The sequence below is a fragment of the Falco peregrinus genome, chromosome 8 (assembly GCF_023634155.1).
Source record: "Falco peregrinus isolate bFalPer1 chromosome 8, bFalPer1.pri, whole genome shotgun sequence".
Taxonomy (NCBI): Eukaryota; Metazoa; Chordata; class Aves; order Falconiformes; family Falconidae; genus Falco; species Falco peregrinus.
In genome coordinates, this window is record NC_073728.1 from 5703752 (window position 1) to 5731343 (window position 27592).

Genomic DNA, 27592 nt, shown 5'->3' on the forward strand with positions numbered 1-27592 from the left:
TCAGAAAGCCTTATTCCAAAAATCCCACTTGAGCCAAATAATAACAATAATAACAACAACAACAATAACAATAATAATAATAAATAATAATAATAATCATCATCATCTAGTATTTCCTGGCAAAGGCAGACCACCTGCATGTAAAAGACATTATAACTAGGATAATCTAATGTAAAAATTAGGATCAACCTCCTCCCTTGTCTCTTGGCACAGCCAAAATGGGTCTGTTCCAGTATAACCAGTGTCCTCACATGCTTTCAGGCTCTTACAAAGCAACCTTCAGATGCGCAGCAGCTTCGACTTTCAGTCTAACCTCTACTGAGCAAAAAGTGATTATGCTTCATTATGTAGGTCTGCTTTCTTTGTTTTTTTTTCCCTTCCTTCAGAGGTTCTTTTTACCCTTAAAAGGAGCTGACAGTTTTCTGTGTGGTCAGACAGCTAAAAGCAGACAGCTTCAACCCAAGCCTTAGCAAAAATTCAAGGCATGTATTTAGGAAAAAAAAACAGTAAAGAATACAACTCTTGCACTTCTTAGTACTGGAATATGACTTACCACTGGTTTTGAAAGCAAGTATTTAGTACACTATTATGGATATTATCTCATTCATGCCTTATTATTAGGTTTTTATTAATGACAGCACTTCCGAGCTCATTAGCAGGAGAATGGCAGAAGCTTTAGCTCCTTCAATGTCACCTGCCTTCAGGTGAAGGATTACTTCATTTATATTGTCATTCAAGGCAGACTTAAAATTAACCAGAATGTAATTTGTTCAAGTGACAGAATGAAATTCAAAACAGAGAAATACTTCCTAGCTGAGTTTCTATGAAAAACTATTATTTTAGGAACTGTCTCCATTACAACTTGCTAACCATTTCAGTAAACCAGCTGAAAAAGTCCCTAGTACAAGTGTGTTTCTGCATTTAAAATTTGTGTGTTATATGAGAGACTGCACTCTAAGAGTCGGGAAGGGATAAAGTTCAATGAAACATTTTCAATAGCATCATCAGTATTTCTCGTTTGAACAGAAGCTGAAAAACATGTGAAAACTGGATGAATACTAAAATTTAGTCACTGCAGAGCTGCACTATTGCATGGGATCTCCACATGCTTATCTGCTAGTGTTCACTCCGCTGTTCACAGGGGGGGCTCCTTTTTAGCAGAGATGGCGTAAATCAGTGCTTTTTTATTTCAGGGTAGAGTATTTGCATGAAGATTAACTATAACTAAAGAATATCTTGCCTGGCAGACTCCCCAGATAATTGCAGCATAGACAGGCATTTCTTTCTCCAATACACAGCAACCAGTAGCCTTTGAAAATGAGCCTTTCAAACAGCATACATAATTTTCTTTGCTTTTCCTTTCTGGATGGAAATAAATTCACAGCTTGGGAAATCGACCAACAAATTCAAACCTCATGAAACGCTGATGTATTACATCCGCAACTCAAACCACAGAGTGACACGAACAGGTAATAAATTTGTGTTTCTGTGACCTAGCTGACATTCAGGACAAGAAACACCTAGCACTGGAGGGCAGCAACCTGCACTCTGTAATAAACTCAAAGCTAGCAATTACTAAACAAAACTACAAATACTTGGCTTCTCTGCTGCATTTTGCATCTTCTTTACCTTAGCTATCCTCCAGGCACAGAGTTATGCATATATATGCTTTCCCCAGATGTCCTGGAGCAGCTGTGATGACAAATACAAATTAATCACACTGAAGGCAAGAAAATATTTGGAATAAACTGAGGTAGTGAAGTCCAGGAAGCCTTTCCCTTAGCTGCAGGGTACTCAATATTTTTTTTTTCTTTTGGAATTATTACAGCATAAAAAATTGTTCCGCCATTATTATGGTAACATACTCTTAAGTATCTCTGGAAAGATAGCATCTGGGAACAGATTTCTGCATCTGCCAGTTGTGACCTTGGATTGTTCAAGATGCATTTGAGTGAAATATGTGTTGCACAATTCAATAATGTTCCTCTCCAGTTCTTTTCTGAGATATGACAATAATGCTGTGCCAGAAACATATAAATTAATTCCTCATTTAATTAATTAAAATTAAGAAATTAAATCTGTCCTTTAAGATAACTCACAATAAAGTTTGCAATTTCTGACTCTACAAGGAAGAAGTGGCAGCACAGCCTTTAACGCTGCATTTTGGGTTGCACTGGCTGTGCATTGGTCAATTATTCGATTAAGCAATTACTACACTGGGCTGCAATGCTGACGTTTAGCCTGCAAGCTGGTCACTGCAAACCTAGTGTTAAAAAAAACATTTCCCAGCAGAATTTTGAGAGGAAATACAATTCTGGAAAAGGCTTTTGTTTTTGAAAGCATCCGGGGCTTTTTTTTTTTTTGCAATTATTACCTAAAAAGACACCATATACTTGTCCAATCTGCAACTTTCTGCCCCCAAATCACACATTTTTTTCTCCTTTTAAATAGGTAAAAGTAACCTATTTGCTATCACTGGTATACCTAGAAGTGAGCAGATATTTACTGAGAAGCCACACTGGTATATTGCTGAATAAGAACTCAAAATTTCAAGAATCTTCTTCCTTTTTTAAAGCTTAAATACTTTGGAGATAATTACCTTTCCGAAAAGAGATTAGTGTTGCAACCTTCCAGTGCTGGGTTTCTTGAACTCTGTACTGCAAGCAAAAAGTATTATTTATAGCCCCCAAATTTTTATTGAGGAAACTACCCAAAAGAGAGCTGGCACGAAAAATTCTAACTCTAGGCATTTCCCTTTATGAAAAGATGAACTTTGTCCTAGCGCCAGTTATCACCTATGAAGCTCTTGGTCTCAAAGGAATCTGAAGTGTTTGCTATTGTTACTGGTTTCCTGCAAATGCGACTTGTCTGTCTAGTGAGGTGTTATTCCTGGGTGGTTTGTCAAATGAGGAAGATGAACTTTGGCTTTTAAATGCCCATTTTGCTTGAGCAGCCCAAGCGCCATCCCTAGGTAACAGGCAGATAAACCTCATCGAGGAATGGAGCAACTGAGGGTGACACTAGCAAACAGATGGCACAGCCCTCTCTTTCTCTTTCTTTACTACTGAACGGGATAAAGGTGAAAGTTATAAAAATCATAAAATCCAATAAAATAACTCTGCAATTTCATCAAATGATGGGGAAAAAACCACAAACCACTCCAGTGCCGTCACAAAGGAAGTAGGGATAAGAACATGAAAAGACCTCAAAAATGGGAGACTCCAAACATCAGCTCCTCTTGGTTGCCACCTAACTCGCATTCGAGAAAGAAACACCAGCTTGCATGTACTGGCAGCAATAACATCATCTAATACAATGTATTATTGTACATTATTATAATAATGTAACATTACACAGCTTGAACAAGGCTCTTACGGGATCTGAACTTTCTCATCTAAGACAGTAAGGCCTTGTTCGATTACAAAATACTCCTCTTGTTTCAGATTACACTTTTGAAATATGCCACAGTGTGCTATTAGCTGATGAATCCAACAATTTTCAGCATTTAAAGTGCCATGACATAGACTGAAAGAGCAGGGATCAAAAGTATAAAGACTATGATGTATTTCTGTAATGTCCCTCTGAAGCACGGCACATGGAGGAGCACGGAGAACAAGCAGACACTGACTGGCATGCCTCTCAGCTGCATCATCTTCTGTGAATGCAAATGAATGAAGGGCAGAAAAAACAACTATTTTCAACAGTATATATCACTGAATAAACAACTTACAGTATCTTCTATATTATAAAAACCACTGATTAAACAATTCCAGAACATACATAGCTGGAATTCTCAAGACCACTCAGCATTAAGTGCTGACTCCCACAAGATTTCTAGCCACAATTTCAACAGAACCAAAGTAGGAGAATAGATGATTATGATTATTATTATTAATAATAATAATAAATAATAATAATAAAAATAATCTCACCCTGTAATACAAGTTATGATTTTTGAAGCTGGATATGCATATTGAAATAAATTTTTTGGCACTGTCTCTATTGTCAGAGAAACAAATTTGAAAACACAATAGGAGTTCTTGGGGAGGGTGAATTATTTTTTGTTATTCGTTACAAAGCCATAAAAGTTCTTTTAATAGAACCGTTCTATTCTAATATTCTGTTAGAGTATTCTGATATTCTTTTAAGTTATTTAAGAATAGTTAATACTAAGTATTCTTAAAAGAATAGTTTTAAACTCTGTTAATATACCCTTTGAGAAAGCCATAGAAATTAATCTAAATTAATTTAAATCTTCTCTGAAAAAAGACCAGATTTTTTAAATTGAATCAATATAGCCTTGACGTTTACTTTCTCTGTAGAGGGCGACAGTCATTCTAAGCAATGGAACCAAAAGGGGCATAGGATATACTCTTGGGGAAGACATTCACCGGCTTAAGTCTTAGAATGCCTTTTTCTAATTGTGCGCAGCTCTCATCCATACCTGAAAATTCTACATACCAGCAGCATTCCCCAAGACATGCAGAAACTCTTCAAATATGGTTTAATATGGTGGCAGGCAGTAACACTACTGTTCCTTATCCATACTAAAACAGGCACCAGAAGTAGAAGGTACCATGCGCAGTCTGATATTTCCACCACCTCTAACACTGCTCGTGTACGTTCCGCTCTCCTCTCCACCAAAGGATTTCCAAAGCTTTTTAAAATACTTGGTCGACTCCTAAAAGATTTCCAGTGAAGCCAAGAACCTTACCCCTAGCTGCTTTTGCGCCCTTAGAAAATAAAATTGTTATTGCTAATCATCTTTTGAAGATCTTTTAGGAGCGGTTTCAGTGATATGAAAAGTAGTATTCAAAATCGCATTCCGAGACAGTTTACATCTTGAGGGATTTTCTGCTGCTCTCCCTACTGCATCACCATCCCCATACTTACTGCACCTGCTGCCTTCCCCAGAAATGTAGGCTTTAGATGCTACAACTGTGGCTTGGCAAGGAAAGAGATAACAAGAAGTAAAAGTATTTCTTGAAGTAAGTATAAAAAACAATACTGTAAAAGAAAAGCCAAGTTAAAATCCCCAACCAAATTCCTTCAAACTGTTTATATAACCATTTCAGCAAGTAAATAACTTTGTTTATAATGTAACCTGGCAGCAACATCAATGACTTTGGGAAGATGGTATAAAAATGAAATGGCATTATTGAATGTGATTTACAAAAACTGCATTTGGCTTTTCACGCAAAATGTACGTAAATCTTTAAAGATGCTTTATTTAAAAAAATAGAATGTAAACAAAAATTAGGTCAGTTGTTACAAAACTTACTGATCTCTGTAGATCTACTGGGTACTGGAGGAGGCTGTGTACCATTGCGAGTAGGTGTTGATGACTGAGGGGATATGGGAGAAAAGGGAACCATATCAAAGATGTCAGTGGAGGGTGATTTGGGTGTCACACTGCCTGCCTACAATAAGGACAATAAATATTAGGGCAATATTTCACACAAAAAAGATCACAATACCGAATTCTTCAGCATGCAGATAAGAGCCACATTTGAAAAAAAAAAAAAGTTAAAAATAACCATCAGCATGCAAAAACCAGCTCCTGACACCAAGCAAATGGCATTTGCAGTTCAGAGTCTGAGTCATGCTAAAACTCTCCAACACCGAACCAGCATTGTCATTGTCCCATTTTCAGTCCATCTGGTACAGCCAGAAATGTATCACCATTAAACCTGAAAAAGCTGGTGATGCGCAGTTCTCTATTGCAGACACACAAACACAGATGTTCACAAGACTAATTTAAGACAATGCTGCAGCAACAATATGCTGTGCTCTGGGGTGCACAGAACGAGAAGCTAAAGTTAAGAGATACAATCCCAATATTTCTGTTTACTAATTCTTCCTTAAGTGTTCACTTACTTGACAACCTAAAAAACCTGGTGTCATCAAAGCTTCAAATGTATTTTTTCACCTGTAACAACCTAGACATGCAATACACTGAATATTACATCCAAAATAAAACTCTCACCATTGAACGTGAAACAGAAAATATTTCATTAGTAAGGCCCAGGAATTTGGAGGAGTTAAAATACTGGATAAGGAAAGAAGCCCCAAACCCAACAACTACTATGGTTCTACAACCATATTTATTTTTTAATAATTCATCCTCCTGCCACCAGTCCACTGCTTAGGACACAAACGAAGCACGGTCAAGTCGGAATAACTGAACACTAAAGACAGATGATGAAATAGGTTAAAACTGAGACCGATAAGCCAAAGGCAAAATATATATATGCAAAACTAGCTTGCATGCTAATGTTACTACTTAGTCAACAGAAAAAGCCCTGCATTCTGTGTATTAGATAGATTATAGAGCCAGGCACAGGGAAAGCCTGCTACTGTTAAATAAGACTCACTTTGACCAAAATATTCATACGAAAAATCTTAAGCACAAGTTAAGTTAGTCACATGGATACTTTCAGCCAGAATACATGAATATGACAACCTGGCAAGCCGGTAGTTTTTAGCACTACTGGTCCCTGGGAGTTTCATAGAGCTACACCTTATTTTGGAATGCTCCTTTCTTTAGTGCCTCTGCTGCAGCCACGGAAGCTGCCCCCTGACAGCACACGCCACAGATTTCTAAAGCAAGTCTATGGGTAGCCCTGATCTACCTCTGCTTCTCCCTGGAGGCTGCTGTGGCTGCCGAGAAGGAAAATGTATTGATCCACAGTCCTCCACTGTGCCTCCACTCACCGTTCAAGGAGAAAACCAGACGCTGAAATCCTACATTTCCTATTTATTAGGTGTTTTGAATTCATATGTTAAGTTTGGATTAAGAGAGATCTAGAACTGTTCAGTACCTCAATAAAACTGGAATGCTTCTGCCTAGGTATACTGATGTATATCAAGGGAGGAAAAGAAAAAAGAAAAAAAAATCCATTTAACATGCCACATTTCCCCCCCGCCTATTTTTTTAGAAAATATATTCTTTCAGTCATGTTATTCTCTGGCAAGACCACAACTAAATTAACTTCATAAAATAACTGCTTTTTAAGGTTTTTACACACAGAGAACTCTTACTAACCTCAACGTGATTTAGTTTTGCCATTTCACAGATCACCTGTTGTGTAAAGGTTTCAGCACACAGTGTTCAGACACAACAGGCTCTCCTCCCTGCGTTCACCGACCAGGCATTAACCTCCCGGCACCGTTGTGCACAGGCAGGGCACCAGCATCATTTAAGTCCGGGAGGCTGCTGGATGGCATCTGCTCCCACTCAAAGCAGGGTAATGGATGTCCTTGACCCAAAGCAATTGTAATGAATCTCGTATCCCTTTCTTCATACAAACAAAACTCTCCCCGATTGTAGATCGGTTTTTGTCTGCATCGGGAAGGTGGCATCAGGTTTAACAGGGGTCATATATTAACCTACATTTCCCATCAACACTGACGGATACTCCTAGGATATCTTGGAGACAGTAAATGCTAACGTAGATTCTCCTTACTTGCTACATGTTCATGGCTACCTACAGAAGCTAGATAAACAACCAGTGTTTATGTTTAGACTTAAATGAGTCTTTTAGGCAAAAAAAGTAACCCCCAGCTCACAGTGCCATTTCCTTTCTCTATGCCATTTTGTTGAAGTTGCTGGCCATTTTGATACCACTGATAATAGCCAGTTTAAATAAAACCACAGTTATTTTAGGAAATGTACATTTTTAATACATATGAGCACAAGAAGCATTTTTATTTAGTGAACGCATGCAGAAAGCTAGGATGTTTGCCAAATGCAGCCAAATGTTACTTGCAAATGGAAGAAAAGTTGAAAGTATAAGCATATCAATATGAAAAAGCAGGCACTATGCCCGTTTCGTATTTAAGAATAATCTTTAACCTTCATTTTGCACAGTTTTTATAAAGTATGCTAAAAGGTCTGTAATGGCTGATTGCTTTTCTATTAATTCATGGGGGGGGGGAAAGCCCTTGAAGTCGGACCTTTAGAATAGTTTTGAATAACTATTCTTAATATAAAGAATTTTAACAGAAGATTGACAGATAACACAGAGGTAATTAATGGACTATTTTAAACATCTTGAGAAAAGAATAATTTATGTTTTGGGGGTGGGAGAGAAAAAGCTATGTAGAGATACGAGTAAATCTTTACAAATTCCGTATTTTAAGAGTATCCCTACAGAATCTCAGATACATCTACTCTGTGCTTTAACCACTGTACAAAATGTGCATTTTTAATACAAGTTAATACACAACAGAGAACAAAAGAAAGCCAAAAAAAAAAAAGAAAAAAGGAAAAGCTTTTGCACAGCAGGATTACACGAGGTCTTGGGCAGCTGTATTCACTGGTTGGCTTTGGAAGACCACTTTTTGAAGGTGGTGGTATTAACAATCCAGGTGGTAGTCTAGAGTCAGGAGAACTCCTAGGAGTAAGCGTAATGGAAGAGATATCTAAACAAGGAGGTGAATCCTCATTGTTACACCAGAAAAAAGTAGAGGGTCTTTGAAACATATGTTCATCATTATCACACTTTATGTGCAGCAGCTGAAAAGGAATCACAGAAAAGAGAAAACATTCTGAGGAACAGAACGGGTAATGCCAGGGAAAGAAGAAAAAGAAAAACATTTCATACTTCAAAAAAGTTTGTCAGCAACTTGCTGTTCAGTGCTATAGTTACAAGGTACAGAACGTGAAAATATTTTAAAACAAAATCTAAAACCATATCACAATAAGTAGTAACCCAATATTAACTTGAATGAAGATGACTTGCTCCTTGATAATTACAGCAAATAAAATGATGACAGGCATCTTTTAGAAAGCAGGTATGTCAGATGCACTGACTAATGTCCAAATCCACCAACATATCAGCAGTATCTCATAGCTGCACATGTAAATTAGCAGCTAAGAACACATCTGGGGAGAAGAATTACTCTGGGGTTAAAGTACAGGTCAGAATTTTCTTTCTCCAAACCAGGAAACACCTACCATTTTTACCCCACCAATATTTAACGAACACTTAATTGTTTCACTAAAATCTTCTTACAATAGAAGCTCACAGTGCACAAATGGTAACATTTACATTAATACTAGAGTTTGTTTCATTTCCCTATCTACAGAACTTGAGAACCTAAACATTTAAGCACAATAATACCCTTCTGCCATCTTTTCTGTGTGGATGAATAACTAATTGAACGTCGTATTTTCAGCAGGTATTTCAAAAGCTGAGCCTCGTTGTTGCAAAGCAAAGGCATCCTCTTGTCCCTACAACAGCAGCACAGGATGCAGGATGGGATAAAACTTTGCTGCTAAGGAAATAAAAATGTTGAGGGTTGTAAGATTCTCTGGATCTCTTAGCAAATCCACAAAACAGCTTTGACCAGAGGCAAATGAGCAATATCCACACCAGAATACAGATGGTAAGAGCATTCACCTAAGACGACAAAGCGGTAACTGCAAGGCTCTGGTCTGAATTAGGCAGACAAGAACCTGGAGTTAACTGCCCCGTATGACTGGGGAGTATTTGACTGTATATTCCAGCAAGATTCATTGTGTACCAAAAGCAAAGCTGAAAGCTTTGTCCACTTTAATAATAAAAATACCACCTTAATTTTTTGTCCAAATGGGAACTATCTGCAACCCTGAAAGGTTTCAAAAGAAACAGATCCTGTCTAGGTGAAATTAGAAACAAAGAGCCTTTGGGACTGATCCTGGAAAGAAAAGCAAAAAGGAAATGTCTTTAAATATTTGATTTAAGAAACATGTCCAACAGTCTTTCTGCTGGGGCCAAGCTGTAATTCCTACCTCAAAAATCTGAGGAAAAGAGCTTTGGACAGTTAAAACAAGGCTTTAGAGGACAGATTCATCTCCGAGTCTTAACAGAAGAGATTGAACACTTGTGCAGACAGTTCTTCTTGGCCAGAGCCAGAAGGTTATACACTGAGAAGGCAGGAACTGGATCTGTGTTGTAGGTATTTTGCCTCAAAACCCCTCACACTTGCCCAGGCTGAAGCAGTGGTAGATACACACAGCAAAAATGTTCAAGTCTGCTTTTACTCTTTTCATACAGCGTTACACAATCAATATGACATGATTATTTCATTGTAAGTTTGCATAACTGCAGTATGTAGGATTTAATTATTTTTAACCATTTTTTCAGAGTTATGTAGAAAACAAAACATTTCAAATACTTCAAAAACAGATTCTTAGTTCCTTTCTTCACTTTCTTTACAGACAAGCCAGGTTAAGGGTACAGGTATTGAAATTTAGCAGCAAAGTCATACTTACGAGAACACCAACAAACACCACAAAACTCTATTTGGAATTTTCAATTCATAAGGAAAAAAATAAATAAAGGTGTTATCATGATTGCAAGGAATTCATCTGTTGCTCAGCTGGAATTGTGAAACAGAGGGTTTGGAATGGTAACCAATAAACGTGAAAGCAAAAAACTACAAGACTTAGAATTTTCATTATTATTTCAGGAGTATCATTGGACTACAGGTAGAAAACTTAAAATGCTACCGTGTATTTACTACTATGTAAGATCTGCTGTTACATATATATATATATATGGAAAAACAAGATGTCATAATAGTAAACACTGGCAGGTAGTAAATACAAATGGTCAAAATAAGGAAGCAAAATATCTCCCTGAAATGCAAAACAGCAAAGAAAAAGTAGTTTCCATAAGAAACCATGTATGACACATGAAAAATTATAAAGAAAGTAAAATGTATATAGGATGCAAAGCAGCAAAACTAGAAGTGTGAAGAACATGCATCAAATACAGACAATTAAAGGTTTCAATAGAGAAACAGAGTATACTGTCTTTGTATCATTCTAGCCCTGAACATGGAGCATCACGTAACTGATAAGCAATAACCTTGGGATATTTCTCACCATACAGGGTGTTAGGCTTCATATGACAGTTTGGGGAATATCTTGTCAATAATAAATTTTGACTAGTAGTTCTTCCTTTGCTTCACCACTGTTTGGTGGAGAAATGTTCCCTCACACCCAACCTAAACCTCCCCTGGCACAACTCGAGGCCGTTTCCCCTTGTCCTGCCGCTCGTTCCCGGGGAGAAGGGACTGAATCCCACCTCGCTCCAGACACGCTCCGGCCCCTCCGCGTCCCCCCTGACGTGAGGGGCCCGAAGCTGCCCCCAGGGCTGGGCTGCGGGGATTGCCCGGGGGCTTTCCCAAGGCAGGAAATATCACCGGATCCAGAAAATGCAGAAGAAAGGAGAAGGGAACAGACTCTTACTCTAAAGAATACAACCTAAGAAGGATGTAACTTCTGAAATCTAATATCCTTACACCAAATACAATTATAAAGGAAGAAAATGTAGTACAAATATATTAAACATATAAAATTCAGTTCTATGTAGCAATTGTATTTTGTCTGAGCTTCCCATTCAGCGTAACACCGAACATGTAGCACTGGTTAGGTTGATATATTACTTTCTAATTGGGGCTCCATTTCATTACCACAAGAACACAACACGAAATTATTCTTAATGAAATTAACATACTAGTTTAGTGGACCTGGTCTCTCTTATGTTTAGATGTTATGTGCCTTTCAAAGGATTTGACTCATTCTACCCAGCGTGATGCTGAAGATGCACTGTTTGGCTGCATCACGCTAGAAAATGCAGCACGACTGAGTGTTTGCTAATCAAGAAACCATTTCAAATTTGTTTGTTTTTACCATGTGTCTCAAGACATTGACTGCAATCTGTGTCATACGCCCATAGGAATCACCTGAGTGTATTAATGAATTAGAAAATGTTTTTCTTCCCTGGAACAGTAAAGTGGGTAATATACAGAACAGTCACAGTGGGAAACTGCAAGGAATGGTTCAGGGAACTGTGAGTGACCTTGACTTGGAAATCACGCAGTTAGTTACAAACCCACTGATTACCTGAGATTTGGGGCTACTAAAGTTATATTAATTTACTAATTCCTGAAATACTGTATAAGCATTAGCAGTTTCATGAATTAACTGCCACATCTTTGGTTCATTTACTACTTTTTCAGTACCATGAAATACGACAAAGGGAATTTCAATTTATTTTTTTTAATATCACAAACAATTTTATACCCTGATGAAGAAGCGTTCACTGAACTGAGGGCAGGATAGTAGAAAATTGAAGGAGCAGAAGACAGGCGAAGAAAAAACAGGTGCATTTTCCCACTGGCACTCTTAATGGAAACATGAATCAAGTGATATGCCTAAACACATTCCAAAACTGTTTTTTGGAAATATGTATATGGTTCCACAGTCTATCCTGGGGTTTTCTCATGAGCATGTTAAAGCTGTTTAATGAGGATAATAGATGCAGGTAGCCTATGCTTCTCAGACACAATTAAAGAACTTTAAAAAAGGGTCTAATCAGTCAGGATCTTTAATGCTCCACTTAAAAATAGCAATTTTTTGCAACACTGCCATGACAGGAATATGCATTACACACTACTTCTTTGACAATACTTAGGGTGAATGGAAGAGCACTGTTCCTTTTGGGACTGTTTCTCCCAGTATCTTTTCCTGCTGCCTTTCAATTCTGCTTCTCTCTCTCAAGTTATTTTCCTGATTATTCCTGTTTTTTTCTAACTTCCGAGTCATGAAGTTGTCACAGCTTCCTTCTCCACCTTAAACACGTGGCTCAAAGAGAAAACCTTAAGGCCATGTTGCTAAACTCTAGACAAGCCCAAAACAGATTAGAAATCTCTCTTATCTCATCGGAGGATCCTTAGTGACCTACAAGGGTTTACTCTTTGATTGACTATAAGCACTGAGGATGCTAACTGTAAGTGCTAATCCACACAAAGGTTGCTTTAGGCAACAATAGCAACATAAACAGCAAAAAAAAAACCCCAGCCAACGCCATGTGAAACAGTGCTTCCAGGGATGCACTGAGCTGGCGGCTGGATTTATACATAGCAACAGCAGCAGCCGAAGTCTTAATTGTGATAGATACTTGCGTAGCAGCATCATAAGCAAACAACAAAATGAAAATCAGATTGTCCTCCTATAACCAAGACCAAATGCAAAAAAGACCAGTGACTAATGTAGTGCCAAGCCACTAAAACAGATGCAAAGTAAACAGCACAGATATAAAAGTAATGGAAACTTCCGCTGTACGTGCAAGGGAGTGAGAGACAAAAGAAACACCCCATGCCAGCACTGCCCATGGCACATGTAAGCACAGCTATGAAGGCAAACTCCTCTAAGGAAACTCCTGGTTTGGTAAAATATGTCCTTGACAGGTCCCTTCCGGAAATGAAAAAAAATGTGACAGTTTCTATTGCACAACACTTCTGCGCTGGCAAATACGGACATTTTAGGGACTAACTTCTTAAAGTTTTAGCACGACTAGCATACTAAAAAACATCAACCCAAAGTAGAAAAAATGATCACTAAGCAGTTTATTATTTACTGAATGTGCTGAACAAATTTAAATGTGAATAGTTACAACACCCTAAGAGAAAAAGTGTGCAGAAGATGGCTAATTTGACGTTCAACTTTCACAATGCATTTTATGTGAAAGTACTGAACTACACAATCTAGTTTTCTTTTTCTCATTTCCAGCTATGATCTCATGGCTTTTAATGGCTTCTTTTATGGGTTCAGAACGAAATTTTATTTTTCCCACACAGTTTATGAACTGATAGGAAAAGTACCTAAATTAGATTGATGTTGATTTGGCCATATGGCTAGATGTGTAACAGCCGCAGGAAAAATTTCATACTGATACTAATAACCAAGCAACAGGATAATTTTGACAGCAAATGTATCCCTCAAAAGCAGAAGCCTGCTGCTGTCAGTGCTTTGCGCCTCCTTACACAATGCAAAAATATGAAGGATAGGTAATTGCATTATTCATGCATATAGTTTGCACCCATTTCAGTCTGCCAGTATTTTAAAATAAATCCTCAAATAAACCCTTACATGGCCTGCAAAAAATTTGCAATACAAGTAAGAATCAGGAAAGCAGTTTTAGATTAGATTCTGCTTCGTATTTCCCAAACAAGCCTATAACTTGCACTATTTATAAAATGAAGAGAGAAAAGTCATCCCTAATTTTTTTCTATTATTATCCTTTTCAATTTTCATGGAATGGATTTTTTTTTTAATAGAGCTATTGAGGGCTTGCAATAAACACCCTAATACCCCAATTCATTACTATCGCCTAAAAAAGAATTTAATTAAAAGAATTCGTAACAGATGTTTCAGCTGGAAAATATTCCCTCAATATGTGAAATTATTGATCACCCAAACTATTTTTCATCCTGTGCTTAAAACGAAGCTTCAGTTTGCAATTCACTGCTTGTGTTTTCTTCTCTTAGTTAGACCACTGATGGATTTTGGGTAAGTCATCACATTCTTTGTAAACATTTTGATGTCAGAGATCAGAAAATTAAGATACTTTAGCACTATATTTTGCAAATAAAGTGTTCTCCTTTACTACCCATGAGTTCAACACGTGAACACCTGACCGACTCCTTTTAGAGAAGTAAATCTGTCAGTAAAGTCACATATGGCAGTCCAGCTTGGTATGTCTAATTGGTTCTTGAGCATCACATATAAAGTACCATCTTTGATGAACTACAGATAAAGTATTTTTAAAAATTTTGAAAGCAAAAGAGGATCTGAATTTTAAGTCTTGATAGTATCACATATGATCCTGAGTATGAATTCCAGTAAAGGGCTTTATGACTATCTTCATATTTAGTTAGCAAGCCTATTTTAAATGACAACAAGAAGTTAGAGACGTTTATTTTAAATGACACTGTGGATGTATCTACTTGGAACTGAAGCATGCTAAGACTAGATTTTTTTTTTTTAAATGTGCAATGAGTTAAACATTTAAAATTATATACATATTAAGTTATCCATCCACAGTTTAAAGATGCTCTCGGATTCTATCGTCTTCCTGATACTGAAGTGAAAACAGGAGATGCAATTTGGTCCTGTTCATGGGAAAATAGTCTAGGAATCAGAAGACCTGAGTTTCGGGTTCACTGCCAGAAAAAGCAAAAATGGCTTTTTTTTAAAAAATCCACAAATAATAATAAAAAAAAAACCAGCAACAAAAAACCACAACAGCGTCAAGAGTCGGTGAAATAATATAAAGAGAACTGAACTTCAAATTTCTGAAGGTATTTTCTACTGACTTCATCAGCTTCAAAGAAAGAAGCAGGAGCAAAGAAATGATAGACTGGCACTGCATACAAATGCTGCCGTCGCTTCTCAGTTACTGACAAGTGGGAAAGACGTTCTGTCCTAGATCAGTATTTTAACAAATAAAGCATGACAGTAAGATTACTTGGTGTCTGTAACAGCACTATTTCACACTGACGGTGCAATAAATACTAAAACCCCTAAGTCTTCTTTCCTGGGGAAGGAAAATACACTCCCATTGCCAGCCTGAAACTATGCCTGCTTGGACCGCATGGCTCGTGGTCCCTCTTCCATAGGGGATGGGGACTGAAGAAGAGGATGATGCAGCACACAACATGATTTCAATGTTTATGTTTGCCATGTACTGTGAACTGTCATCACAGGCCCTAGCAACATCTTCTGCTTCTTTAAGTATATAGATGTTTAACCAAGTTGCTAGTGTTGACTTCTGAAGTGCTGAATCAATTGCTATTACCAAGTGTTGCTGTGACGATGCATTACTCGCTACAGGAAGAGCACAGCCAACAACCATTAAGAGAGGAAAGCTGTTCCAGCATACCTGGCAAACGCTAAGAAAGCACAAGCAGCATGCAAACAACCAAATACAAAAAGGAAAGTGAAGGTACAAAACTCCAAGGTACTATTTAAGCATGAACAGAAGTAACTTTAGAACCACCTGTAGTTGGGCTCCTGAAACTGAACATTTCTTTACAAATTACCGTAATGCCAGTTAATGGCACATGCACTTTTGTCATATTAGGTATCAAGTATCAGGGCTTAAACCTTCCGTTGATCGTTAAATGACCCCTCCCTAGACCTCAGCACACAGAATAACATCAAACTGGACTGATGGATATGGAGTCATAGCTGTATCAAATTAACTCAATACAAATACATCAAATCACTTGTTATGTCTAAAAAAGCTTCAGAAAGCTCTCGTACAGCACTGGCATCTCTTCATAATTCAATAGCATAGATATGAGAGCTGTGAGAAGACCTAAAATTTATAGTTTAATAAATCTGTTTTACAACATGAGAATGATTATGTTATGTTCACGGCACGTAACACAAAGAATATCTGCAGGGAAGCAAGTTTCCCCCCATCTAACCAGAAGGGCTTAGAAAGCGACTCAAATGAGATCCTGTTCCCCATGATGGATATTCTGCTTTATCTATGTAAGGTATTTCATGACAGTATTTAACAAATGCCATCAGCAGATTTAAAAATTTTAGTCTGACAAAATGATCGCAAGATAGAACTGCTATTTTTCTTTTCTAACTTGGAAGGCATAGAGCAGTAGCAGTACAGAATTTTTATTTTTAACATTTTTTACAATATGGTACTTAAGTGTTTTAAATTTAAATTCAGAAGAAAAAATATTTTTTTTTTTCAAACTAAAATGATCTTTTTCATCACAAATTACGTGGAAGCAGGCAAATATTCTTTGCACCACTTCTGCTTTTTTCTATTAGGAGCTGAGGCTTTGCAAAGTCATACTTGAAATGATAGTTGATTTGAATTAAATCAGGCAACTGATTGTCTTATGAATTGTTTGTCACTTCCTTCATTCATACGTATTTGTTGCTCATGTAGTAAAAGAAGAGATAGGTATCGTCAAATCACATCCACTGCTGTTTGAGTCACTGTGACTTAGGATCCCTTTATCGAACTCAAACTGTCTTAAAAATACCTATGCTTCCTGCTCCCTGCACAGAAGTCACTTTGTAACCTCACTATTCCACTCCTTAATTTATTTTCTAGACTAATTGTTGCATTTTTCTGTACTTACTCCTACACGAGCCCAGTTAAGAGCTCACCTTTACAACGCCTGCAGTCTAGTTTAAAACAGACCTACCTGAATGATGTCTCTCCATAGAGGTACAGAAGTTATGGTCCCAGATCTGAGAGACACCTCCCTAAAAATGTGTTTGTGTTGTTTTATTTGTTGGCTGCACAAGTGATCAAAGAATCACCCAAGAGGAAAGTGGCTTAATCCCAACTCCTGCTTGAAGCAGGTTCCAGTCAGCTGAAGCTGCTGAGAACTATGTCCAGGGAAGTTCTGAATATCTCCAGAATCACAGATAGTTCCAGCCTCTCCGGGCAGCCTGTTCCAGTATTCACCATTTATATAAATCTACTTGGTGACAGAATCAATTTAGATATTAAATAAGCTGCTAGGTGGCAAGCATTTGTGACAGGGAATGCTTGGGGGGTTTCTTTTTAAAGATTAAGGATTTGAAAATTAAGCAATAAAAATATATGTGAAAACTAATAGCTAGTAGTGATTTCTTAAAATTAATTAATAATTAATATGAATTATTACCAATATCATATAATTCTGTTGTCACACAAGTGCTATTTAAACAATATACATATTAGTTGTACCAATAGTAATTAGCAACAAAACACCATCTACGAAGAGAATTTACAAATGGCTGGCTAATTTACAAATGTAGGTCTTAACTCTTTAACAAGGAATGAGTCACCATTGTCTTAAAAAACCCAAAATAAACCACAAACTACAGAATTCAAATATATATTTAGATATTGTATGCATAAATAAAAACAAACTAGCTGCCACCCCAATCGAGGAAAACAAAAGATTAAAGAATTGACAAAATTGATTTTAAATCTAGCATTAAAGTTGATTACCTATCACTGCATGCCTTGTAAGTGGGAAGACATACATAATTTACAATTTTCCCTGTGGCAGCTACACAGTATTTATAATTTATGGTGCTCTCTCCTCTAAATAGATTTTAGTAAAATGAAATGACAGTTCCTGACAAGAACAACCGTCTAATCAGTACCAAGGGAGTGCATAGACACTACTGAAAATTTGTCACCACCATTATAACTATACGTTTGCTTTGCGAAACTTCTAAATATCCATTTAAGCTTAAAAACAGTCCATCTTTTTGTAAGATTTTGCTGCATGTACATTAAGAAATTTTATTTATTTTCACAGTTACCTAACACTGCATAGCTAGAATACACTTGTAAGAAGAGGGAAGTCATTAGGATCAATCTGCAACACAGCCCGCATTTTTAGAGGTCCTGCCTAGATAGAAGTAACTGTCAGTCAGTCATTTAAAAATCTTTTTGTTATGATCATCTATAGGAACTGCAGAAAGCATCAGAAATTTCCAGTGAGGAGAAACCCACTCCTTTTTACCCACCCGCCACCCACCGTTAGTTCCCGAGACCTACTGATTCCTTTGAAAGACAGACAAATTTTTTTAAATCATTCAGAAAATGTCAGTTGTAAGTGACAATATGCTTGTGACAGAAGGGTGCTATAAATATCTCAAGTCGCATTCATGAACCAGATCCTCTAAGTGCAGAAGAGAGTTTTTCGTTCTTAGCTGGCACGCTTAGATGTCAACTAGAATGAGCCGTCTTCAGGCAGCAACAAATTGGTATGACAAGGGGATTAAAGACCCATGATTTGAGAGACCGCAATTTGCACTTTGGTCGGTTTGTCACAATCTTACTGTTACTTCAATATTGCATTTCAGCAGATATGTTACATGATCACCGTATGTTAATCACAATCACTGGAAACACCAAGGATGCTAATAATTACCATAACACAATGATTACAAATTTAGAGTAACTTCAGATATAAGAGTTACGTTTGAGTACTTACTGGAGACGCATGTACTTGTGTTATTCTTAACTGGTTTTCCAAATCTTGAACTTTATTTTTCAGTTGTGTGTTTTCAGTTTCTAATTCTTGAATCTACAAAGCAAGTGGTTATTGAAACAGCTATCGGGATATTCATTCATTTCAACAACAGTGTCCATTGAGGGTAAGTTTTATCTGAGATCTAGTGATTTAGAAGCCATGTTTAACTAGTTATCCGATTGCAAAAGATAATTAAATTTCAGTATCTTCCATATTACAACCTTTCTTTTCTCTTGAACGACCTTGCAAGACAGCAAAACATAAAACACTTTCACAATTTTCAGGTCTTTTTTCAGGTTTCTTTTTTTAGGGTCTGTTGCAATTCTTAGGAATCTGAGAATAATGCTGGGAATTATGCTGTCATAGCAAGCAGATTACACAGATATAGCAGCACATTCTTTTAGCTTAAAAAAACCATAGTTCAGAACTTACTCTTTTCTGTAAACCTGCAATTTGTTTCCTTGTTTCAACATCTTTTCCTCCGGATTCCAGAAATTTCCTGTAAGCTAAGTCAAATGCTTGACCAATTGTTAAAGTTATCTCTTCTGCCTTTACATAAAACATAAGATTGAAATTAGTATGTTAAGAATGTTTTATATGATGACTTTCATTTCAGATGATCACAAAATACTTTACACCATGTACCACGTTCAAAGGGTTGGCTTTATCCAGCATGAAGTCCACACTGCAAAGGGGCACAGCAAATACTCCAGCAAAATACTTTGACAGAAAATGCTATGGAAGGGACTTAAAAATACTTCAGCTAAAGAAGGGAGGCTGAACAGGCAAAACAAACCTAGCTAATTTTTAGTATTAATTATGCCTCTAATTTCTGTAAATACAGATAGCATGCTGCCGTATGTCTTTGATGATTTCTGAAGCAAATACAGGCTTTTCAATCATTAAACAAATTGTTTTAGTTTTAATGGATTAATGTTTTCATGTTAGTGGCTGTTTTGACCCCTATTGCTTTTAAATTTGTATTTCAACACTTACTTTTACAAGTCCTATAAAATGTCAATCAGCATACTGTAGATAAATGTTATTTATCTGTGCAAGTATTTCCAATTACAGAAATCCAACCAAACACAATTTGCATTTGTATATCCAAATTATAATAACTTAGTAGTTCTATGCTGATTTGCATCATATGTTAACAACGTGTATACATAGTCGGTGCAGAAAATCTACTTTAAAAATAACAGGGTTAAAAATAAGCGTACAAGTTGATCGAGCACACCAAGGTTTCAGAAAAGAATGCTGACTTACAAGAGGCATCAATAAAAGGTGAACACACAGATATGCCACTTGCCTTAGAACTTCAGTAGAGAAAGCAAACACAGTTAAGCAATAACTTTTTTTTTAAGTTTTTTTAAACAATTTGGCAGGGGGAAAAGATATTGGATAAAAACATTAATCTGGCTAAAGCTAAACTAGTATTTTCTCATCTTTATTGAATGAAAACCTAAAATTGGTTGTTTCTCATGAAAGCAGAGCATTGTGCTCAGTGCCATGAACATTCTTCCTTCACTACCTGGAGGAACACTAAGGCCTGGATACACAAAAATGGTGCAGGACATGATGCTCCCAGCCTTTTAACCATCAGTGCAACAGTGAAGTCATTCAGTAGAGGTCTGTAAAGACCTAAGTTCTACAGGAATGGGGAATTTACCCCTCTATCTTTTCACTGTGGAAAAACAAATACAACCACCTTTATTACCAAAAAAAAATCTCACAGGAAATTATTTTAACCAAATTAGTCTGAATGAGACCAGAAAAGCTGAACTAGGACTGCTTTAGAGAATAACTGTTTATGTTAGCAAAAGGAAAGTGTAATGGATGCTGGGTGTGTGCGGTCCTATCTTTGTGGAAGGGTGAAGGTTGGCTGAAATGAAAAGTACCAACTGAGGTGGGATCCTTTGAAATCTGAGAGTGCTAATGAACAAAGCATGAAACAGAGGGAGAAAGTCAAGTAAGTGAAATAACAGCTTAGAGAGAAGAAGAAACGGTGCACCGGTCTGGAATAAAAATGGTACTAGTGTGCAGAGACTGCAAAGGCAATTTAAAATCATGGGAATGTGTGAAAAAGAGGCGCAGGGGAGAAATTTGAAGCGAAATAAACAGATGTGTGCAGCAGTTTTTGAACAATGCCTACTGAAGGCACTGGAGCAATAATGCAGGTGAACAACAAAACAATCAGAAACTCTGTGAAGTAACACATAATGATACATAATTGCACAGAAATAGAAGTGAATATAGATCTTTTTCTAAAAAAAACAAATAAATATTTCCTTACTATTTCCTTTGTATGATAGCTCCACTACTCCAGAATAAAACAAAAAGAGGGGCTCCAGATTATAAAAAAACTCCTAAACATCCACTTTTGGTGTTGGTTCCAGTGTTTTCGCATGTTAATTACTTTCTGCCAGGGTAACCACATGGCCCTGTTTCAGCTAGACACCACTTTCGTCATTTCCTGTCCTAAAGTATTACTGTTTTTTCTGCTATTGCACATTTTTGAACAGTTGCCCAGTTCTATCTCAGACACAAGAGATTGTCAGGGGTTGGTGCGATGAATTCTCTAGTAGTGCATCACAGCATTAGCAAACTTGAGATATGGCATGGAGTTGGGCAGAGAAGGGAGGACTTTGCTGAAAAAGAAAACAACACAAAAACCAAAAAACCAAACCAAAAAAGAATAATAAAAATTTTAAACCCCCAAAATCTGAGGCAGACACGTCAGCAGAAGAGCCGGTGAGGGTATCTCTCAGCCACAGGGTTGCAGCAATCTCCGCAAAACAGCTGTGCAAACATTTCAAGCTTGGTGGGATGCATGCAGTCTGTTCTCTGAGAGCATTGCCAATGCTCAGCCTAGGGTATCAAGCTGGGTAGTAAGAAGAATTGTCCCAGAAAGCCACCTTAGATCCATAAAGAAAAAGGTTCTCCTTTAAATTAATGCACCTAACTTACAAGACACTATATTGGCATGAAAGATTATAGCAAAGTGACTTCAATTAAAAGGCAGGCTATCTGCCTTTATTAACCATTCCTGGTTTATTGCAAAGTAGATCCGTAACAGCCACCCAAATTCTTTTAAAGCGTCTTGCATACTTACACACTTTTCACTGTCAAATACATAGCACAGATGCTTATTTGATTCTGAGTCTTTGCATATGAAAGTAAATATCCTCTTGTCAGTTTTATCATCAGCACAAAATGATATCCTATGGAGCTGACAGTTGTGTTGGACCTCCTGCAAATAAAAAGAAAGATTCTTTTCAAGAAATTCCTTTACTTGCTTAGGATAAAGATGCACAAAGGAAATCTCTGATTTCCTCATGTATGTAAAAGCAGGCAAGTTGCAGCAACATTTTTGAACGTCTCCCATTGTACATGAGCGGGCCCAAAAATGGACTTGAAGTATAACAGTAGTTAGCAAACTCATCTCCTAAGAAATGTTCCCATTTTTACTGAATCTAAGCAGGAAATTTTCATTTGGTCAGGATTAATCTGGAAGTGTTTATTTGGACAGTAACTTCTGTTCTAGAGAACTGATTTTACTGTTGCTTTGTGTCCCTGTGCAATTTATTTAGGGACTATGTAAAATACTCTCTTCTTTTTCCAGGTGCACATCATCTTCAGATTGCATCACCTCCCAGAGTCTGTTAAAACGCTTTTAGTCAAGTAAGTCCCTGCCTTTCTATCTTAAACATAGAAAAGAGAAATGAAATGACTTTGTTATCTGAATACAGGGGCACAGAGAGATAAATTAAACATCTAAAGAACTGCTTAGGTGCAACATAAACAGCTTTTCAACGTTATTATTTGCATATGTTCAATACTATATTTCACTTACCATTAAAAAGCACATTCCAGCTATTAAGAAAGTTGCAGTGGCAATGCTCTTCAGCTGAGCTTGACAAGAATGAAAGGAACTATCTCAAATATTTTTTTTGTTGTTCTTCAGCAAGTCTCTTCTTGGTATTTTATTTTATTTGGCTTATTACATGGGAAAGCAGTATTTTCTTTAAAGGAAAATATGCAGTTTAGATGTGAACTATTATCTATTAAAAAAAAAAAAAAAAAAGAGTGTTTCTGTGCAGCGCTGGGATTCCCGGATTGCTATAAGGACATAAATAAGGGCATGCCCTCTCTGCACACAACCCTTTACCAAAAAAAAAAAAAAAAAAAAAGTATCATATGGGCATTTTTTCCTCCTTGCTCCAGCTGGGTTCTTTTTCTCAGTCTTTACAGCTGTTATTCTGCGTGCTCTATTTCTCCCATGTCCCCAAGTCTCCCCCACATTTAATCTATTTTTGTTGTAGCCCTTTAATAGCCACACGTGACAACACATGCTTGCTCTGGTTCTTTTTCGTTTTATACATCCATATAACTACTTTGTATCTGTTAAGGACAGAACTGCTTTTCTATAATTCTCCTTTGAGTGCCAAGGATGGAATCAAGTCCTGATACACCAGCAGGTCTCCTGTTCCTGCCACAACTAATAGTCATCATGTGAATACAAGCCAATATTACTCTGCAACAATATCAAAAGTGATTTTTTTCAAAAAAAACATTGAAAAAAACCCAAAACATTGTAAGCAGCGATGGTAATGTCGAATTTAAGTAATTTCCTCAAGGATCTATAAGGTGTGCAAAAAGAAGGAAAACCTGATTCAAATTTGCATTTACATGTAGCTTTAAGAAATGAAGTGGGGGAGATGAAAAGACTACTCATAGCTGACTACCACTTGAGTTAGAACAACATTGCTGAGAGATTAGAAAGTTCCTATTCCCCCAAGAGCTTCTGCCCCACAGCCTTCTGCTCATCTCTGCGGGAAAAGTTAAGACGACTAACATATTTTGGCATTTAAAGCTGTTATTTTAAAACAGTTTTTGCCAGGATATGAGGTTCAGTCCCCCCTTCTGCCCTATGACATAAGGAAGATGCAATTAAAGTTGACATGGATATTTCTTGCCCCCTCTGCTTATGGACTGTTGAATTATGGACTGTTGAAACATGAAACATGTTGAATTCAAGAGTCTGAAGCAAAAATGGGTTGCAAGTAGACAGAGCCTTGGACTAAAGCTACCTTTTCTGAAAAGGCAGCATCACTGTCTGAATCATCACAATTTCTCCAGAATTAAGCAGGAGTAATAAACAGTTCATTCAAATCCAACATTAAACACACGTACAAAAGATTTAAGAGCACTCAGATGTTAAGAATTGCTGACAATTGAATAAATACTATTTAGCTTGATGATATTTATCTCATTACTCCTCTTTGAAGTCTGTGAGGGGGATGTTTTGCTTACTATGTAACCCCTTCCAAAATACCAGAGCGAACAAAGGAGCAGAAACCCTATCCACGGGATGACTCGATGGACTTAACGGCTGAAAGGACAGGAATTGTCATGCTGTGCCAGACAAAAAGCCAACAACAGTGCTGATGGCCTGCTACGTCCAGTTTACAGAGAAATGGGTAACTCACCTGAGAAACATAAGCATTCTAGGGAGAGGGGCTAGAATAAAAAAAATTAAAAACCACAAGAAAAGAAGGGGACACCCCCCACCCACCCCCCGCCAAGGTTAAGGAGAGAGAGGTGCAACTCCAAAGCAGCAGCATGAAGAATGAATCACTGCAAAGTCCTCTCACTCATCTGCACACACCAACATGTGGGCATCCACACAACGGTGACCATTTGGAAAGGTGTTTCTCATACGCTGTGTTAACATTTACTTACCACAGTGTCTTCATCTGTCTCAGAGTTTAAAAGTTCTGGTGTGAAAGGGTTAAAAAAATTAAATCCCACATTAACTACAGTGTGTATTGTGGAGTATCATGTACCTTCCTGGGGAGATGTCACCCATGTGTTCTAACACAAAATGCTAGTTTGGAAGAATTTTTCATCAACAGAACAGCGTTCATTATAATACTTTTTTAAAATACGAAACAACAAAAACATTAAAACCAGTTAAAACAATGTTTAATGACTGCTTTAGCACCATAAACATACAAGTCTCTTACCTTTGTTTTTGGATCTAGAATTTTTACACCATAGATTGAGATTTGTAATTCAACTTTGGGTGTCTTCTGGCCTTCAGATTTCTTGATATGTCTTGCAAACTATAAGATGAAAAATACAACAGCAACTGCATTAATAGCAAGTTTTCTTTTTTTTTTTTTTATTACTTATTTCCTCTCCACTCCTTCCACCTGAAGCTGTTTCCTTCCTTCTTCAAAAAGCTCTTATAAACAACACCAACCATTCCTAAAGTGCAGGTGGGCACAGAACAGCATTTCTGACAGCACCCTGTACCTATAATTCAAGAAAAAATGTTTTATTACTTAGCTGGTTCTCTTGAAACTTTTATCTGCTGTTTATACACTTAATTTAAGCTTCTACATGAGATTTCTGGGAGAGCAGTAGAAGCAAACTGCTTGGCTGTTGAGCAGTGAATATCATTAAATTTCCCACATCCCACTGTTTCTACAAGCCCTCCCGTACACATGCGCAGAGGGTACTTCCCATATGTTTCTCTAAGGAAATCAGTTCTTTCAAACAGGTTCAGTTTGAAAGCACTACAGCTGTCAACGCCTAAGAAATACTTGATCTCTTCTACCATATTCTCAGGATTTATTTGCTAACGTATTTATTTGTTCACTAGTTGATGGCTAGACAACACTTTATATGACTGGGTTAGGCAACGTGTCCTATTCAACACATTTCCCATCCTTTTACATCTCCTTTCCTAGCTGCTAGATCTGACCTGTCCTTCTCTCACGAGCACTGCACATAAAATAAGCAGAGTACCTAAAATTTGCTACTGCAAGGCAGCTAGGGTCAAGAATTTGGGTAACTTTCTTAGCAAAGACACAGACTTGCTCTACACTTGCTGTGTTATGAGCCCTTTTCAAGTCTCCGACAGCCTGGCATGGTATTTTCAAATGCATAAATAAGGATGATGATTCAGTGAAGGCCAGAGGAGATGGAGTCTGCTTCACAGCTACATGTCTGAAGAAACCATCCCCAAACTTGCTCCCACTCAAGTATAAGGGATGCTGTAATTCACCATCAGTAGATAACACCGTATAAAAAGTCAGTGAAAACAATGACTTTTAGTGGCATAAAGAGTCTACGATGTCAACAATGGTGCTAATCTATCTTAAGAAAGGTTAGACCTGGAAGAAAGCAGCATGAATTACCTTGTGATTGCGAAGTACTTGGCTGTAGTCAACTGATTACTCCCCCCAAAACACCTACACACCTGATTTCAATCAATTATTGAAGCAATAGGTGAGGGTTTGGGTTTTGTCGCGCTGTCCCTGTTCCTATGCCAGTTAGTACTTGGGAAATCCTTCTATGAACTCAACTGCTTTACACAGTATGACTGTCTCCATCTGTTTTATTTCATTTTTCTTGTAGGCATCTCTGTTCATGGCAAATTATTGACTATTTTAAGAACCACCCTAAAAGCACATAAATAACCCGTTTTTCCCATCCTCCCAATTTTATTCCATAATATGATGTCACACTTATTGAAAAATTTAGTAACAAAATAATAATTTATATTTAATCTTAATTACTTCATACAGAAACGTGACCTATCCCGTTCTTACTGGTTAATGTATCATCAGATTAGCTGATAAGTATCACACACTTCACAAGTTAGTTAAAAAAAAAACCATCAACGAACTCCAAAACACCAAATTAAAAAAAATGTAAGCCACTCTATGCCATACTCAAAATGAACTCTTAAATCTAAATACCCATTTTACATTTCAGCAGCTAGGATTGCTTCAGCCACGGTCCAAATATTTTATGAAGGCTTGTACATGATGACTTACTAGTGAAAACCAGCAAGGCAAAAGTCAAGCAAACCCACCGTAACATCTAGTTCTGCCCTTCTTCAGTATCACGTGTATGGCTCTTGCACCGTACGTATGCTTTTCCTGCCCTCCTATGTATCTTCATGCCCATTTCTCACACAGTATACTTTTCGTACAGTTTAACAGCCATGCCAATCCCTTTATTAAGGTGGGTCATCTTATATGCACATTAAAAAAATAATTATATAGAAAATAAAATTTTAAAACCCTAATCACTGGTTTGAAGGTGTTTTGGCCAACAACATTTCTAGACTTTCTAGAACAAATCATATTTGCTACACAAAAAAAAAAAAAAATCTTTAATAAAAATTACTAATTAACCCCCCCCCCCAAGATTCTGACTTAGATTTTACATTGTCAGGTTAACCTGTTTGATTCTTAAGTTTCTGTTTTAAAAAACAGGAAAATGATAGGCCAATCAATGTTTTAGTAATGCAGGGTTTTCCCCCCCAAGATGAATATAAAACTTAAATTGTCTTTCAGATAATTTTCATACACTTACTTAAAATTCCCACTCCGCCAGCTCTCCTTTCTGATTGCTAATTTGCTCATGTCCTTTTGTTGGATAAAGCTCTGGGGACCCGTGTGGCCCCTTTCCATGGCACAGCAGGGCTCTGCGCTCGGCTCACAGCTGCGCGTCACCTGCAATGACCCCAACCCCCCCAGGTCACCTGGCCGGTCTGGGCATCTCAGTTTCCCATGTACTTCACAGCGCACAGAAACACACCAATGCCATAGACAATCCTGGGGCACACCTCGATGTGGAGCAGCCTTGAACTTCAGTGAACCCTGGCTTTTTTTTTTGGAAGGTCTCTTTACAAACAAGATGCACACAATTATTTATACACAGTAAT

At 37.3% G+C, this 27592-nt stretch overlaps 1 protein-coding gene across 4 annotated transcripts in view; it reads right to left on the reverse strand.

Moving 5' to 3' along the window:
- GULP1 (GULP PTB domain containing engulfment adaptor 1) overlaps positions 1–27592 on the reverse strand; it is a 162913-nt gene that overhangs the window by 11288 nt on the left and 124033 nt on the right. For 2 of the 4 annotated variants that reach the window (XM_055812798.1, XM_055812799.1), the window contains exons 6-10: positions 24876–24974; positions 21962–22099; positions 19279–19395; positions 18808–18900; positions 5282–5420 (exon numbers count right to left, since the gene is read on the reverse strand). In XM_055812798.1, coding sequence (XP_055668773.1) covers positions 5282–5420; positions 18808–18900; positions 19279–19395; positions 21962–22099; positions 24876–24974 — 586 coding nt within the window. Of the gene's footprint in view, positions 1–5281; positions 5421–5502; positions 8519–18807; positions 18901–19278; positions 19396–21961; positions 22100–24875; positions 24975–27592 lie in introns of those variants that run through there. The other 2 variants (XM_055812800.1, XM_055812797.1) reach the window with 2 other exon arrangements.